Raw genomic sequence first — 16,636 nt, forward strand, 5'->3', positions numbered from 1 at the left:
AAGAAAGAAAGAAAGAGCGAGTTTCACAGAAAAAATTTAGTAATATACTGTTCTGCATTTCTTCACAACAGTATTTCATGAAAGTATTAACTGAAGGCTTTTAATAACATAATGAAATTGCAATCATATTGTGGTTTGTTGAATTTGTAGTGGGAAAATTTGTAATTAGCCTGAATATGTTTAATGAATTGCAAATCTTCTCACCCTCTCTAATGAGAAGGTGCTAGGCTAACTGCTCTTGTGAATTGTTTTAAGTCTACTCAGTTTACTTTCATGAAAATAAAACCTGGTATCTTTTCTCTGTGATGTAACCTACTTAACCATTATACCATCACTTGCTAGCTATATGTGCCAGCTAGCACATGGCCATTGTTTGTTGACATTTAGAGTTATAATGCTTAACTAGTTATTGAAATATTCTGCAACACATATATTACTAAAGATACCTTTATTTAAGTAGTTTTCCCTCTAAATTAAACCATTTTAATGACTCACATAATACTTTTTCCAATTCATTTGAAAAGCATAACAATTACATAAAAACATGTACAAAAGAAATAAAATCAACAAGAATCGGACAGAGCTTATAACATTTTCATGGTCCTATGGAATATACACAAACCATTTAATGTTTATATCTGAAAATAGTGGTTTATGAAGTAAAGTAAAACAGGGTCTGATTTTTCATAACAAACAAAAAAGCTTTCAATATTTATTTCAGTCAGATTTAAGCTATTAGTTTTTCAGTCTTGACAAAAGAAACATATCAAATACTGCCATGTGTTAGTACTTAGAAAGGCCACACAAAATAATTAAAATGGAAGGGTCATTTCATTCTGAATTTGTTTTTAGTGAATTTAAAGAATATGAAAAAGAGAATTTTGCACAATGTCATTGGAGTTCATGAGTACAAGGAAAGAATTCCTTTAAAATTCCCACATCTTCACAGACTCATTGCTTGGCTCATTCTGTTCACCGAGAGAGGGATCTTCTTGCTCTTCGTCCAGCTACATTAAAGAGTAAGTACAATTATCATTTACCTACATCCAGTTTTTCCCAATATAACTAGGTACAGAGAGTTAAGATACACTGAATATATCAACATTTGAAAAGGACACACCAAGCCACCTTTGAGGAGTTAAACCAATGCATTGCTTGCAATTAAATTGTAAGGGTATTTGTCTAAAAGCACTTTCAACAAAATTTCAATAAAAGATTATTGCTTTGGGTCTTAAAGAAGGTGTCTTCACTGTGTTTCTTTTCAACTATTATGATTTTGTTTCTTAAAAGCTCTTTAAACTTTAGCTTTCATGCAACTTTCATACAACATGACTAGAGAGGATATCAATAGCAAATACTGAAACTCAAAGGTGTGTCTGACTTCAGATAATACATTATTGACAGAAACTAATACATCATTTTGGTACCAGCTCCTACTGAGGGTAATTGTTATATCAGACGCACAACAAAATAAGAATCCTCACTAAAGGATAACTAATCCATCATGTTTAGGAACAGAATAACACAGTTTCTAAATTTCACAAAAATATCAACATCCTGAATTCTCAAATATTGTATTCTTGTTCAATAAAGAAAATTATACTAGAGACACAAAAGAAAATGCAAAAAGTTGCAATAGCTTGCAAAAGGCGTGGCTTTATATTGGAAATAATATGTGAATGACTTTCTTTTTCCAACAGAAATGATGCATGAATGGACCATATTCTTTCTGGAGAAGGATCATAAGGACCATTTTAAGCCTAGCCAGTTTCTCTTTTTGTGCTCAAAATAACCTGTTCCATTAGGTTATACATTGGCCTTACCCATCTTATGGTTAATAATTATATATTTCCCCTAATGAGAATAACTGAGATCATAACATAGATAATTTGAGGGGACCCATGCATGGGATGAAATATTAATGAGCTACCTTTTTCCATTAGTAGTAAAGGGGGCAGTCCTGGGACACATTTTCTGTTTCTTATCCATAGTTCTAAGTTGCATTTCAAAATGGACAGGGATGAACTTTGTTTTATGTGGATGAGGAGTCTATTCATATTGTAATGGAGGTGAAAATCATATATAGGGGATTATATTTGATGAATAAAGCACATGAAAAAGTATGGATGGAATTTTAAAATGTCCAGAAACAGGCAACAAGAAATGTTACAAAGATACAGAAGATTAAGAGGAAAACATGCTATCTTTGGAGGCCTTCAAAGTGAACAAGAAAAGGAGAGCTAAAAACAACAGAGATAGGAAAGACTATTTTACATTAAATGTAGACTTCCAGAGAATATCACAAATAGATAAGGAGGCATATCTAAATCAGCAGTATGAAATGAAGCAGAAGGTTTAATGCAAGAGATGCCAAGAATATATTAATAGTTAAAGAAGAATGAACCTATGTGTCTGTGTGTGTGTGTGTGTGTGTGTGTACGTATGTACACACACGTATATATATATATATATATATATATATATATATATATATATATATATATATATATATATAGATATATATATATAAATATATATAGATAAATATATGTGTAAATAAACTGTGTAGATTTTTGCAGAATGTCCAGATTTTTGCTACAAGTTTTTGGTCTTTTCCTCATAAAATTTATGGTATTCTGGTAAATTACTGAGATGATCTGAGGATTGAAGTCACTAAATAATGACATAAATTTGAGTTTCAGACTGAAAATTCTTCAGAAAATTAATGTTAATGCAAATCCTCTTATTCTAATGACTTTCTGAGTTTATTAGAGCAATATATAAAATCTGTCCCTATTTAGGGCCTTTGTCCCCCATTATGTCAGGCTTTGTCTAGATTTCTTGAACTAAGAAGTTGAGAGGTATGATATATATATATATATATATATAGAGAGAGAGAGAGAGGGTACTACAATTCCAGCTGACTTGTTTAAAATCTTGCAAAGTGATGTTTTCATTTTGCCGTCAAATTAGAAAAACACAACAATAGCCATTGGATTTGAAATGCCAATTTATATTCTATCCCCCAAAAAGTACAATGTCAATGAGTTACCAGATTGTCAAACAACTGAAACTGCTTCCCAGGCTAACAGTGTGGTGCTTAAAATACTGCAAGTTAAGATAAAGCAATGCATGGATGAAAAAATCCTAGATGTAGAAAGGTAGTGGCACCAACCCAGCCACTGGGGATGCACAAGCCAGTGCATTTCTTTGTGCCAGTCCCAAGCCCGGATAAATGGGGAGGGTTGCGACAGGAAGGGCATCCGGCATAAAATTTTGCCACATCACACATGCAGAAAACTGTACAGAAATTCATACCGGATTGGTCGAGGCCCGGGATAACAACGACCGCCACCAGTACTGTTGGCCAACAGGGTGCTGGCGGAAATTGGGCTACTGTTGGCCGAAGGAGAAGAAGAGGCAGAAGGCATGCCCGAAGGCAAGTAAGGGCTAGGACTGTGATAGTGAGGGTCAGAACTTTGAATGTTGGCAGTATGACTGGTATAGGGAGGGAGCTAGCTGATATGATGAACCGAAGGACGGTTGGTATATTGTGTGTGCAAGAGACCAGATGGAAGGGCAGCAAGGCTAGGTGCATCAGAGGCAGTTTAAAATTGTTTTATCATGGTGTGGATGGGAGGAGAAATGGCATAGGCATTATCCTGAAGGAAGAGTATGCTAAGAGTGTTTTGGAGGTGAAAAGAGTGTCGGATAGAGTGATGTTTAGGAAGCTGGAAATTAATGGTGTAATGATGAATGTTGTTAGTGCATATGCTCCACAAGTTGGGTGTGCGATGGATGAGAAAGAAAAATTTTGGAGTGAGTTGGATGAAGTGGTGATGACTGCACCCAAGGGTGAGAGACTGGTGATTGGAGCAGATTTAAATGGACATGTTGGTGAAGGGAACAGAGGGGACGAGGAAGTGATGGGTATGTATGGTGTTAAGCAAAGGATTGCAGAAGGTCAGATGGTAGTGGATTTTGCGAAAAGGATGGACATGGCTGTGATGAATATGTATTTTAAGAAGAGGGAGGAGCATAGGGTGACATACAAGAGTGGAGGAAGATGCACACAGGTGGATTATATCTTATGTAGAAGGGCCAATCTGAAGGAGATTGGAGACTGTAAAGTGGTGGCAGGGGAAAGTGTAGTTAGGCAGCATAGGATGGCGGTTTGTAGGATGGCATTGGTGATCCAGAAGAGGAGGATGAGTGTGAGGGCAGCACCAAGGATCAAATGGTGGAAATTGAAAAAGGGTAATTGTGTGGTGATGTTCAGGGAAGAGTTAAGACAGGCACTGGGTGGCAGTGAAAAGTTAACGAATAGCTGGGTAACTACAGCAGAGCTAGTAAGAGAGATGGCTAGAAGGGTGCTTGGTGTGACATCTGGAAAGAGGAAAGAGGACAAGGTGGTGGAATGAAGAAGTATATGAGAGTATACAGAGAAAGAGGTTGGAGAAGAAGAAGTGGGATTGTCAAAGAGATGAAGAAGGTAGACAAGAGTATAAGGAGATGAAGTGTATGGCAAAGAGAGAGGTGGCGAAGGCTAAGGATAAGGCGTATGAAGAGTTGTATAAAAGGATGGACACTAAGGAGGGAGAAAAGGACCTGTACCGATTAGCTAGACAGAGTTACCGAGCTAGTAAAGATGTGCAGCAGGTAAGGCTGATAAAGGATAATGAGGGAAATGTACCCACAAGCGAGGAGAGTGTGTTGAGCTGATGGAAAGAGTACTTTGAGGGGTTGATGAATGAAGAGAATGAGAGGGAGAGAAGGTTGGATGATGTGCAGATAGTGAATCATGAAGTGCAGTGGATTAGCAAGGAGGAAGTAAGGATAGCTATGAAGAGGATGAAGAACGGAAAGGCTGTTGGTCCAGATGACATACCTGTGGAAGCATGGAGGTGTTTAGGTGAAATGGCAGTGGAGTTTTTAACTAGATTGTTTAATGAAATCTTGGAAAGTGAGAGGATGCCTGAGGAATGGAGAAAAAGTGTTTTGGTACCAATTTTTAAGAATAAGGGTGATATGCAGAGCTGTAGTAACTACAGAGGGATTAAAATGATCAGTCACAGCATGAAGTTATAGGAAAGAGTAGTGGAAGCTAGGTTAAGAAGGGAGGTGATGATTAGTGATCAGCAGTATGGTTTCATGTCAGGAAACAGCACTACAGATGCAATGTTTGCTCTGAGAGTGTTGATGGAGAAGTACAGAGAAGGTCAGAAGGAGTTGCATTGTGTCTTTGTGGATTTAGAGAAAGCATATGACAGGGTGCCTAGAGAGGAGTTGTGGTATTGTATGAGGAAGTCATGAGTGTCAGAGAAGTGTGTAAGAGTGGTACAAGATATGTACAAGGGTAGTGTGACAGTGGTGAGGTCTGCGGTGGGAGTGACGGATGCGTTTAAGGTGGAGGTGGGATTACATCAAGGATTAGCTCTGAGCCCTTTCTTATTTGCAGTGGTGATGGGCAGGTTGACAGATGAGATCAGACAGGAGTCCCCGTGGACTATGATGTTTTCAGATGACATTGTGATCTGTAGTGAGAGTAGAGAACAGGTGGAGGAGACCCTGGAGAGGTGCACATATGCTCTAGAGAGAAGAGGAATAAAGGTCAGCAGGACTAAGACAGAATATATGTGTGTGAATGAGAGGGAGAATAGAGGAATGGTGAGGATGCAGGGAGTAGAGGTGGCAAAGGTGAATGAGTTTAAGTACTTGGGATCAACAGTTCAGAGTAATAGTGAGTGTAGAAGAGAGGTGAAGAAGAGAGTGCAGGCAGGATGGAGTGGGTGGAGAAGAGTGTCAGGAGTGATATGTGACAGACGAGTACCAGTAAGAGTGAAAGGGAAGGTCTACAAGAGGGTAGTGAGACCAGCTATGTTATATGGGTTGGAGTCAGTGGCATTGACAAAAAGGCAGGAGTCAGAGCTTGACATGGCAGAGTTGAAGATGTTAAGATTTGCATTGGGTGTGACGAGGATGGACAGGATTAGGAATAAGTATTTTAGAGGGTCAGCCCAGGTTGGAAGGTTTGGAGACAAAGCCAGAGAGGTAAGATTACATTGGTTTGGACATGTGCTGAGGAGGGATGCAGAGTATATTGGGAAAAAGATGCTAAGGATGAAGCTGCCAGGTAACAGGAAAATAGGAAGGCCTAAGATAAGGTTTATGGATGTGGTGAGAGAGGACATGCAGGTGGTTGGTGTGACAAAGCAAGATGCAGAGGACAGGAGGAAATGGAAACAGTTGATCTGCTGTGGCGACCCCTAATGGGAGCAGCCGAAAGAAGAAGAAGAAGAAGAAGAAGAAGAAGAAGAAAGGTAGTGGCACCAGAGGTCAAACTGCCAATGTCTAAAAGAAATGGGAGAAAACAGAGCAGTTCCAACAAATATTTACTTCTACTTTATCAATTACTTAAATGCCTCTGATTGTGGGAACCATAAAATATGTGGGAAAGTTATAGAGAATGAAAATACCATGTCACTTCGTTTCTCTCTGTGGAATCTCTATGCATAAGGAGAAGAAACAGAAACAGAATATGGAATAACTGATTGATTTCATTTTGGGGAAATGAGTGACAACTGCATATTGTCATGCTACATATTTAATTCATATGCCAACTGTGTCATACAAAATGCTTGGTTAGATAAATCAGATTATGGAATAAAAATTGACAGGAAAAATATTAAGAATCGCACATATGTAGACAATTCTGCTCTGATGGCTGAAAGTGAAGTGGAGTTGAAGGGCCTTTTACAGGTTGTGAAAGTAGAAAGTGCAAAAGTTGTCTTGCTGTTCAACATAAAAAAAACATTTAGATTATATTGTCTACCCTTACCATTTTTGCATCTGGATTGAAAAGAAGTGAAAACAGTAACACCATTTTTTTTTCATTGGCTCAAAATATTTGCAAATGGTGACTGCAGCCTTGAAATTAAACAACACTTGAACACTTGCTTCTTAGGAGGAAAGCTATAACAAATATATTTAAAATATTAAAAAATCCAAGTCGCTGAATTGCCAACAGAGGTCCATGTAGTAAATGATATGTTTTCCCTAGTAATAAAATATGGATATGAGAGTTGAAATTTAAGCGTTTTGCATTCAACAACTGAATCTTTTATACTCTAGTTTTGGGGAAAAAATCTGAAAATTATATGGACTGTAGGAAAATCAAATCAGTATAATCCCAGTTTGTTCACTGAAAATCCATCCACAGCCCCTTTTTTTTCAGGTTTTTCACATGGGATTTGGTGTCACATTAACAGTGACAGTCATCTAAAGTCAGAGTTCACACTTCCGGGTGGTTAGCCCTGATGCCATAATTCTTAGATACAACACACATGCATGCACACTTTCACCTATGACCAATTTAGTGTGTTCAATCCACCTATTGCATGTCTTTAGAATGTAGAAGAGCCCAAAGAAATCCCATATGAACATGCAGATTCTATACAGAAGCCACACCGGCTAAGAATCAAACCAGTGAACCTCTTGCTGTGAGGTGATAATGTTACCCACTGTGCCACAGTAAACCTAAAACAGGAGAAAGGACAGTTCATAGGATCATAGGATCAAAGGAGATTGCCAGGATATCGATCCCAAGGTCATTTTATGTCTAACAGTTTTAACCCAATGTAATACCATAGAGGTACTCGTTAATACTTAAGATCGCATTTAGTGATGACTGCCCATGTCCAGAAGGCTCATGGGCACTATCCCTGGTATAAATTTATGGTGCACCATCCACTCATCCAGGTTCCTCTTGAACAGTGTCATAGATGTGCTCTGTTTCACATGAATTGGTAGCCTATTCCAAAGACGTGGCAGTCACTAGGAGATACATCTGTCCCTCCAGCATGTCCTATTTAAGTCATAGGCAATATTTAAGTCCCTGGAATTGGTAGCCCTAGACCTTTTTGATTTATGGTTATGCAGTAAGTTCATTAGGTTTGGGTTTTGGGTTGCTCTGTAGGACAGACTTAAGTCTCCCCTAAGAAGTATATAATATAGTGACAGGGATTTTAGTCGGTCCATGTAAGGCCCTTGATCTTCTTTGTTGGAGACCTCTGAAGTCTCTCTAATTGCTGTAGATGCTTTGTACAGTACATACCGAATGGGGAGCTACATTCAATTATAGGCTGGATAAGTGCCGAGTATAGGGAGGTTATAACTTCTTTTGCTTTCAAGGCAATGCCTTTACTAATCAAGTGAGCTACATGAATAGTTTTCCTTACAATGGTAGATACGTGGTGGTTGAAGTTAAGGTTATGGTAAACCTGTGATCCCAGGTCCCTTACTGCTTCATGGGTACTTAGGGTATTGTTATTGATTTGATAGCGTGAAGGGACATTGTTTGTGACGAAGGCAATGATGATGCATTTCTTTGCATTCAGTTTGAGACCATGACAAATACATCAGTTGTTGGTCTGTGTGACACTATCCTGGAGTATACTGACATAATTTGGGGATTCAATGATTGCACCTAGTTTGCAGTCGTCAGCAAACTTGGTCAGCCACAACCCTTTAGTTTTGACCTGAACTTCTGAGAAGTATATACCAAACAGTAGGGGCCCCAGCACTTTCCCCTGTGGCACCCTGCTGGTAACAGGTCTGTTGGTTGATGTGGAGTCACCCACTTTGATAGTGTGTGTCCAGTTGGTGAGCCAGTTGGCAACCCATCTTACAAAGAAGGGATTTACATACAGTTTGCTAAGTTTATGAGTAATTCCTGAATGTGGGATTGTGTCGAAAGCCTTTGCTAAGTTAAGGTATACTGTGTGCACAGATTTGCCTCATCAATGACCTTGGGCACACTTTCAATGAAATCCACCAGGCTTAACATGCAGGATCTGCCCTTCATGAATTTGAAATGGGTAGGGTCCAGGGTTTGGACATCACCTATATCTTTATTTATGAGGCCCAAAATGATACTTTCCATGTCCTTACAGATGAGGCTGGTCTGGCTTATGGGTCTGTAATTCCCTGGGTCTGTTGCTAGGCCATGTTTGTGGAGGGGAATAACTGTAGCTGTTCTCCATTCCACAGAAACACACACTGTGGTTAGGCTATGATTGAAAAGGGTACTTAGTAGTGATGCGAGTTCATGTTCTAACCCATTTAGAAGACAGCCTGGGATGTCATCTGGTCCCATAGAGGCCATGTTCTTTGCCTTGGACAGAGCTTTGAGGACCTGCTCTTCAGATATGTAAGGTGGGGGGGGGGGCTTTGGGGGAGGGTTTGTTGTAAGTTAGCAGGGGATAAGGGAGCGAAATTTTCAACAATCCTATCCACTAGCAGGTTTGCCATCTCTGTGGAGTCAGTGTGTGTGATACAGTTGACTACCAGTTCTGCACCTGCTTGGGCCCTACCCTTTAGGTTATGTACATAGCTGTAAAAGGCCTTATGTTATGATTATCCTTGGGAGTACATGCTAGGTTTCTCTCAAAGGAGCTCTTGGATGATTTGGGAAGTTGTCTTATTTGCCTGTTAAGGCTGAGGAGGTTGCTTTTCCATTGTTGTGTCCTTGTCTTTGTTTTCTTGGACAGCAATTTTTTGCATTTATTGTAGACTTTGTGGATGCTGGAAGTCCACTAGGACAGCTTGATTTTACCGGGGGCTCTGGCTTTGATTCTGTCTAGTACAGCTGAGTGTATACAATTATGCAATTGATTGTGCAGGGCTTTAGTGTAAGCTTCAGCATAGTTACCATTTTCAGCTTGGGATGGGGCTTGGAATACAGTTATACCTTCACCTAGGACAGTATAGTTTGCCTTGGTGAAGTTTCTTAGTTTAATTTCACCCTTTGTAAGTTCTGGTGTTAGTGTCAGTTTGAAGGTGACTGATTTGTGGTCAATTTTAACTAATGAGGATCCAACAGTTGCAGCAGTGCACCTGTTTGCCATGTTGATGTGGATCAGATCTAGAATGTTTGTTCCTCTTGTCGGAGTATGGACAATTTGCTCCAAGACATTTGAATTTGCAAAGTCAATGAACTTTTGTGCTAGCGAGCTTGGGCTACAGTAGGTTTCCCAGTTGATGGTGGGATAATTGAAATCCCCATAACCCGTGAGTTCTGTAAAATTTAGATTGTCTTCAGTTTGGTTAAATAGACCTTGTGGATGTTGTGACCCATGAAGGGTGATCTATAATTGGCTAGAACTTGAATGGGGGTCTTACACGCTGTAACATGGACCTGAAGTAACTCCATGCAGTTGTCCAGTCTAACGATGTGAGGTGAATTTATCTCTAATATAGACTGAAACACCACCTCCTTTGGTTTTCGCACATTCCTTTTGTGGTCTAAAGATGTGAAAAGCATTGTAGCCTTGCAGGGCCAGGGTACTCCCTAAGGCCTTAAACCAGGTTTCTGTGACTGCATAGACATCTACATCTTCTAGCGACAGAAGTGCTTCCAGGGAGTGCAGTTTTTGGTTTAAGCTCCTACCATTTAGCAGCATGACCCTTATTTTGTCTGATTGATTAATTTCACATTGGTAATTTTGTTTTCGAGACCTTGTCTAAAAAAGGCACTATGGGGGAGTTAAGAGACTTTGCCAGCAGCCAAAAGCAAAGGGGTGCCAGGTGGAAACTGTCTCTGGCAAAGCAGTGAGATTTGTCGACCATGGCTTCCTAGGCAGACAGGTGCTGGATCCCTTGGAATGACACCAGAAACTAAGCCAATTATTGAAATCAATGACTTTTTGTTTATACTGTGGCATCATTCTAGGTGAGGGTAGTATGCTGCTCAAGGCTAGGGACATACCTGACTGAGACACATACTCAGAGAGCTCAATCATGTCTCTCTTCATATAGTCCAGTGAGGTATGGCTCAGGTCATTCACACCAATGTGGAGTATGACAGAGTCATAACAATACTTGTTGCTGATAGACATGAGTGCATGCGTGATTTGGTGAATCCTGGCACTGGACAGGCAGCTGACTGTGACTTTCTTGTTGTTCAGCCTGGTGAGTGGGACATCTGTGTGTCTCACTATTGAGTCTCCAATGACAAGAAAACTTGGTTTATGGGTGTTATGCCTTATGGGCTTGGTGGGTGAGACACTGGTGTTGCTACATGTCATGGGTGCTGTGGAAACTGTGTTATCTGTAGCAGACTTGTGTTTTGGAGTCCTCTGGTGTTCCACTAAGTTTTTTGAGAGAACCAATGCATATGTGGATTTACGTCCTTGATGCTAATTAGCAGTGGTATGTGTATGAGTATTGGTACAATGTGATTATGTAGTGGTGGGTGAGTCGACAATCTTCTCTGTGTTACTGTTTTGAGTGAGACAGAGAGAGCATGGATTCTAGATTCTTGGTATAAATACTCCTCTTGCACTCTCTACTAGACTGTTTTATTAGTAGAGGGTTGTCTGTGTACATGAGGCAATTGCTACAGTTGGCAGGAAAGTTCAAGGCAAAAAAGAAGTGGGTGGAAGAGTCTAAAACGGACAAATAACATTACTGAAGTAATGCATGTAAATTTAGTATAAGCTAAAGAGACAGCATTAGCAGTCAGGCTTAGTGATGTAAAGTCCTTGAGGCCATTAAGAGACAGATTCATTTGAGTGACTAAACAAAAAGCAGTATAACCACTATTATCATTCTCCTTTCCAAATGGCATGTCTCTTGTCATGTACACGAGTCTACCTTGGTTTAACATAATGGAGTTCCTGCAGTTTACAGTGAAAAGGGAGGAAACAACAGCTTGCTGTTACAACACAATTTGACAGTGTACTCTATAATCCCCCCCCCCAATACCACATGAATCCTCTTTGTGTCTGGTTGCAGATAGCACCAAATTAAAAGTTATGAGCCACATCAAAAATATACATTTTGATGGTAGTTATTCATTTATTGGGTAAAATCAAAGGTGGATGTATTTGCATCTATAATAGATGGTGCTCAGATGTACAGATTGTCGGCAAACACTGCTTGAGTGATGTACAGCTCCTAGTGTTGAAAGGCAGACCCTTCTATCTACCAAAAGAGTTTGCAGTTGTGTTTATTTTTGCTGTTTATATGCCTCCACAAGCCAATTGCTTGGCAGCACTGGCGACATTGTATGAGGTTATAAATGCACAAGGAAATGAGCATCCTGATGCCGTCTTTATAGTGGCTGGTGACTTTAATCATTGCAACTTATGGTCTGTGATGCCAGCATACCAGTGATATGCTTCCTTCCCTTCACAGGAGAAAAATATACTGGATCATGTGTACAGTATTGTAAAGGGGGCATACAAGGCTGTATCTCACTGTCATTTTGGTTAATCTGATCATACTTCTGTATTTCTCTACCCAGCATATAGACAGCTCCACAAACAAGCTCCCATTTTAAGAAAAACTGTTAAATTGTGGACAGAAGAATCTGAACAGAAGTTTCAGGATTGTTTTTAGTGTACTCAGTGGGATGTTTTTAAGACAACTACTGTGAATGAGGATGGTATTGTTAATCTGAGGTAATACAGTTCAGTAGTTTCCAGCTACATAAGCACATGCCCTGATCTCATTGTGCCCCACAAAGACCATCTGGATATATCCAAATAATAAACCCTGGATTAACTCAGAGGTTGGCTCTCAGCTTCATGCCCACTCCAAGGCATATGCATCAGGCAATATCACTGAGTATAAAAAATCCAGATATGATTTCCACAGAGCTATTAGAGCAGCAAAGGAGAATTATGTAGGCTGGAGGGCTATTGTTCGACTGCTGACACAAGGCATATGTGGCAAAGCCAGGAAAACATCATAGACTACATAGACAATGGTAGAGGAATGATTACTGACAGCCAGTTTCCACTGGATTATTTCAATGAATTTTATGCCCGGTTTGAGGTGCAAAAGACTGAGTCAAAGGGTATCACCATAAGAGAGAAGGGCAGATAGGAGGCAAAACCACCTTTCACAATTTCACCAGCAAGTGTTCTTTTAGAAGGATAAATTCCAGGGAGGCAGCCGGTTCAGATAATATTGCTGGAAGGACACTTAAAACCTGTGCTTCAATGCTTGCTGATGTTCTGGCTGTATATTCAATCTCTTCTTTGCATGAGCTACAATTGCCACTTGTCGTAAGACAGCCACTATTACTCTACTGCCTAAAAATGGCAAAGCCAACTGCCTGAATGACTACCAGCTGATTGCATTGACTCCCATAGTGAAGGGATGCCTTGAGAGAATCATTATGAGTCATATTCAGTCAGTTATACCTGATACAATGGATCTCCTACAGTTTGCATACAGACCGAATAGGTTGACAGAGGATGCATTCAGTACAACACTGCATACAGTTCTTACTCATTTGGAGAATAAGGACTGTTATGCTTAATTGCTGATTATTGATTATAGTTTAGCCTTCAATATAGTGACACCAATGAAGCTCAATAAGCTGTCCATCCTGGGTGTGTCACCAATTCTCTGCAATGGGATCTTGAATTTTTTAACAGGCACACCGCAGTCAGTCAGGATGGGAATAACATCTCTAAAACAATAATAATAAATACAGGAATTCCACAAGGCTATGTGCTGAATCCAATGCTGTACACCCTCTTCACTTAAGATTGTGTTGCTTCTCAACATGATACCTGTGTTTTCAAATTTATGGATGATATAACAGTCATTGGTCTGATATCCAGGGGTGATGAGTCAGCATATAGGAGGGAAGTGGAGAACCTTGTGAAGTAGTGTTGGAACAGCAATTTCCCTGTTAATACCAGCAAAATGAAAGAGAGGATCATTGATACATAAAGGAATATTTGGCAGCACTTACCAGTATATATAGGTGAGTCTGAAGTGGAAAGAGTGGCTACATTCAAATTCTTCAGTATTAACATCTCTGAGGACCTTACCTGGATTCATAACATCACAGACCTATAGGGAAAATCCATCAGTAACTGTATTTTCTGAGAAGGTTGAGGAAGTTTGGCATGTCCAATACTGCCCTCAGCAACTTCTACAACAGATGTACAGTTAAGAGCATTCTCTCCCACTCTTTTTCAGTATCGTTCAGGAATTGTACAATACAGGATTGCAAGACTCTGCAGAGAGTAATAAAAACTGCACAAAATATCATTGGAGTAATGCTCCCTGCTTTGGATGACATCTACAGAAGTAAGATTTTTTTAGGAGGGCTCAAAACATTATCATGGACACTACCCACCCACAACACAAACTGTTTATGCTGCTACCATCAGGGAAGAGTTATAAGAGAATGGCGGCCAGAAAACCCAGGCTGAAAGACAGTTTTATACCTCAGGCTATTAGACTATTAAATAAAACTCATATCCTACCTGTCCCAACAGTACTGTAGGTTGGTTTACATTTAGAGAGAAATGAGCTTTTCTTGCACAAATGTGCTCTTTTCCACAGTTATATATATGTATCAATATTAGTACTTATATTATTGTCTATTTGTTATCACAGATTACTTCTTCTTGATAATTATCGTGTCTTTATATGTTGCTGGAGAATTTGTAAAATAAGAATTTCATTGTACTTTGTGATGCTGTCTCTATTACATATGACAATTACAGTGAACTGAACTGAATTAAATTCAGATACCTGAATGACTCAAGCTATGAAGCAATAACCCATGACTAAGTGTGGGTCTCACAGGAGTTATCCACCGTTGGTGTGGTTTATTATGAGGGTGAATCATGTGTGATTAAATAAAATGAAATGAACCATGTGAAAATCCTGTGATATCCAGATACAGGAGTAAGTTATTGCTGTTATGCAGTGGCATTATTTAAGAAAGAAATTTCTTACCTTTATTAAATAATGTTATAACGGCACTTTACTCTTTCTCCATGCTATGTTCTGTTTGCTGATCTACTGCACATGAGTATGGGAGTTGCGTTCCCAAGCTTGGAAAGTGCATCAGTGAAATAAAGGAGAAGTGATGGGGAAAGGATTTGTTTAAAAAAAAAACCTCAAAATTGTTAAAAGGGACAGCACAAAAATAAGGAAACTCGGGTATATTTCTGTTTCTTTAGTTTTGCAGAACACACCTGGTTTTTCTTGTATTTTGCTCTGTTCCCAGCTACTATTAAGCATATGCCAATAGAAATTCCGAATACTCAATGTTACTTCACTGGACAGACTTTTTTCTTTTGGTATATGCTCAATTTAATATAGACTGACTGGTTGAGCTGACCAATCGGTGTGCTCGTTTTTGAATAGTAATCATCCTTTATTGTATAAATTCCTTTAAAGTGCTTTACCTTTTAAAGTTTACCATATGTGAGTGTTAACCATAACCAGCAAATATTACATAAATCAACATGCATTTCATTAAACAGATCAACACAATTTTTCAAGAATAAAAGCTTACCTTTTTTTAATTGTAGAAGAGGCTACAACACAAAAAGAAAGACCACCATTAACATTAAGCCAGTACAATTATTTTATTTCTCATTAATCTAATATCAATTTTAAAATATATATTCATTAAAGCAAGGAATTCATTTCTGTATTACATCATCATAGCACATAGATGATGTATTTCCAGCTTCCTCAGCTTTTAATTAAATATTTGTTGAAATTTTAATGTCATACACTTTTAAAGTGCATGACTCTTTTCCTTATTTTTCTATCAGAGCAATTGCACAACTCACACCCAACAGTATGTTACTACTATTAGACTGTCTTCAGCTTGTTATGCATTAGTGGATATTTCCCAGTATGAACCTTTAATTAGAGGTTTATCACCAAGGAGGTAGTCTGTGTGCTGGCAGGGGGTACAGATCATCACTACAATGGGGAGAAAAATGGGTGGAGTGGGTCAATCAATTCAGGCTGCCAGAGAAATATTTATATTCCCAAACCAATCTTAACTCATTCTAGAAAAATCTTGTTAGTGGGGAGTGGTCTCCACACCTCAAGCACAGTTGCCTATAAAAGCAAGCATCAAACACAAGTGCCTAGATTTGGAAAATTAATCCAACCTCCTTCTGAATGCACTGGACATGTAATCCTCATATTTCCCTTCAGAGTCAAGTGAGCAGGTATAGCTGTTCATATCTCCCCCTCCCACTCATTTTCTCTGTTGCATGGGATACTAATCAAAGCCAGGTAGGAGGTCATCTGGGACAGAGTCAAGGCTCCATCTCTCTGTTTTGGTGTCTATTTATTTTCCAGCTTTGAAGTGCACTACAGTTAGACAGATTTCATTCAAGTTAAACATTCAGCTGTTCAAGAGATGTGCTATGACACCCATCATTAGAAAAGAATCATGCCACCAATATGGTGACGTGCTCAAGAGAGTGAGAGTATATCAGCTGCTTGACACTCTGATAGGACTGCAGGAACATTTAAGTATAACATCCAATTAGTAGGTAAATCTCCTGAGAACTATAGATACTAAGAACGACAGATTCATGGGTGCAAAGCAACTATTTTTTGATGGGTAAATTGCAGGAACCCCTTGTTGAACAATTTAGAAACACTAAAAAAGTATTGGTGGACTGAATAACCCAGGATTTGCAGTCTCAGCAAGGCAAATAAAAATATCCTCATGGAACTAAAGGCACTTGCATGAAGACTATAAATCTATTAAGGAAGTGATGAAAAATGTTTGCACTCATGCTTGTAACAAATGTACTACGAAAAATAAAGATTTTCCCTTTGAAAATAATGT

The 16,636-nt window shown here is 39.1% G+C and overlaps 1 protein-coding gene across 1 annotated transcript in view; it reads right to left on the minus strand.

The window, feature by feature from the left end:
• Window positions 1-431: 431 nt before the first annotated feature.
• Window positions 432-16,636, minus strand: part of TGFBI (transforming growth factor beta induced) — a 270,562-nt gene continuing 254,357 nt past the window's right edge. The window contains exons 16-17 of the mRNA XM_044069218.1: window positions 15,332-15,353; window positions 432-1,007 (exon numbers count right to left, since the gene is read on the minus strand). Of these exons, the coding sequence (XP_043925153.1) occupies window positions 973-1,007; window positions 15,332-15,353 (57 nt within the window). The 3' untranslated portion in view covers window positions 432-972. The remainder of the gene's footprint in view (window positions 1,008-15,331; window positions 15,354-16,636) is intronic.

The sequence above is a fragment of the Protopterus annectens genome, chromosome 4.part0, assembly GCF_019279795.1.
Source record: "Protopterus annectens isolate FY-2018-M chromosome 4.part0, PAN1.0, whole genome shotgun sequence".
NCBI classification, from domain to species: domain Eukaryota; kingdom Metazoa; phylum Chordata; order Ceratodontiformes; family Protopteridae; genus Protopterus; species Protopterus annectens.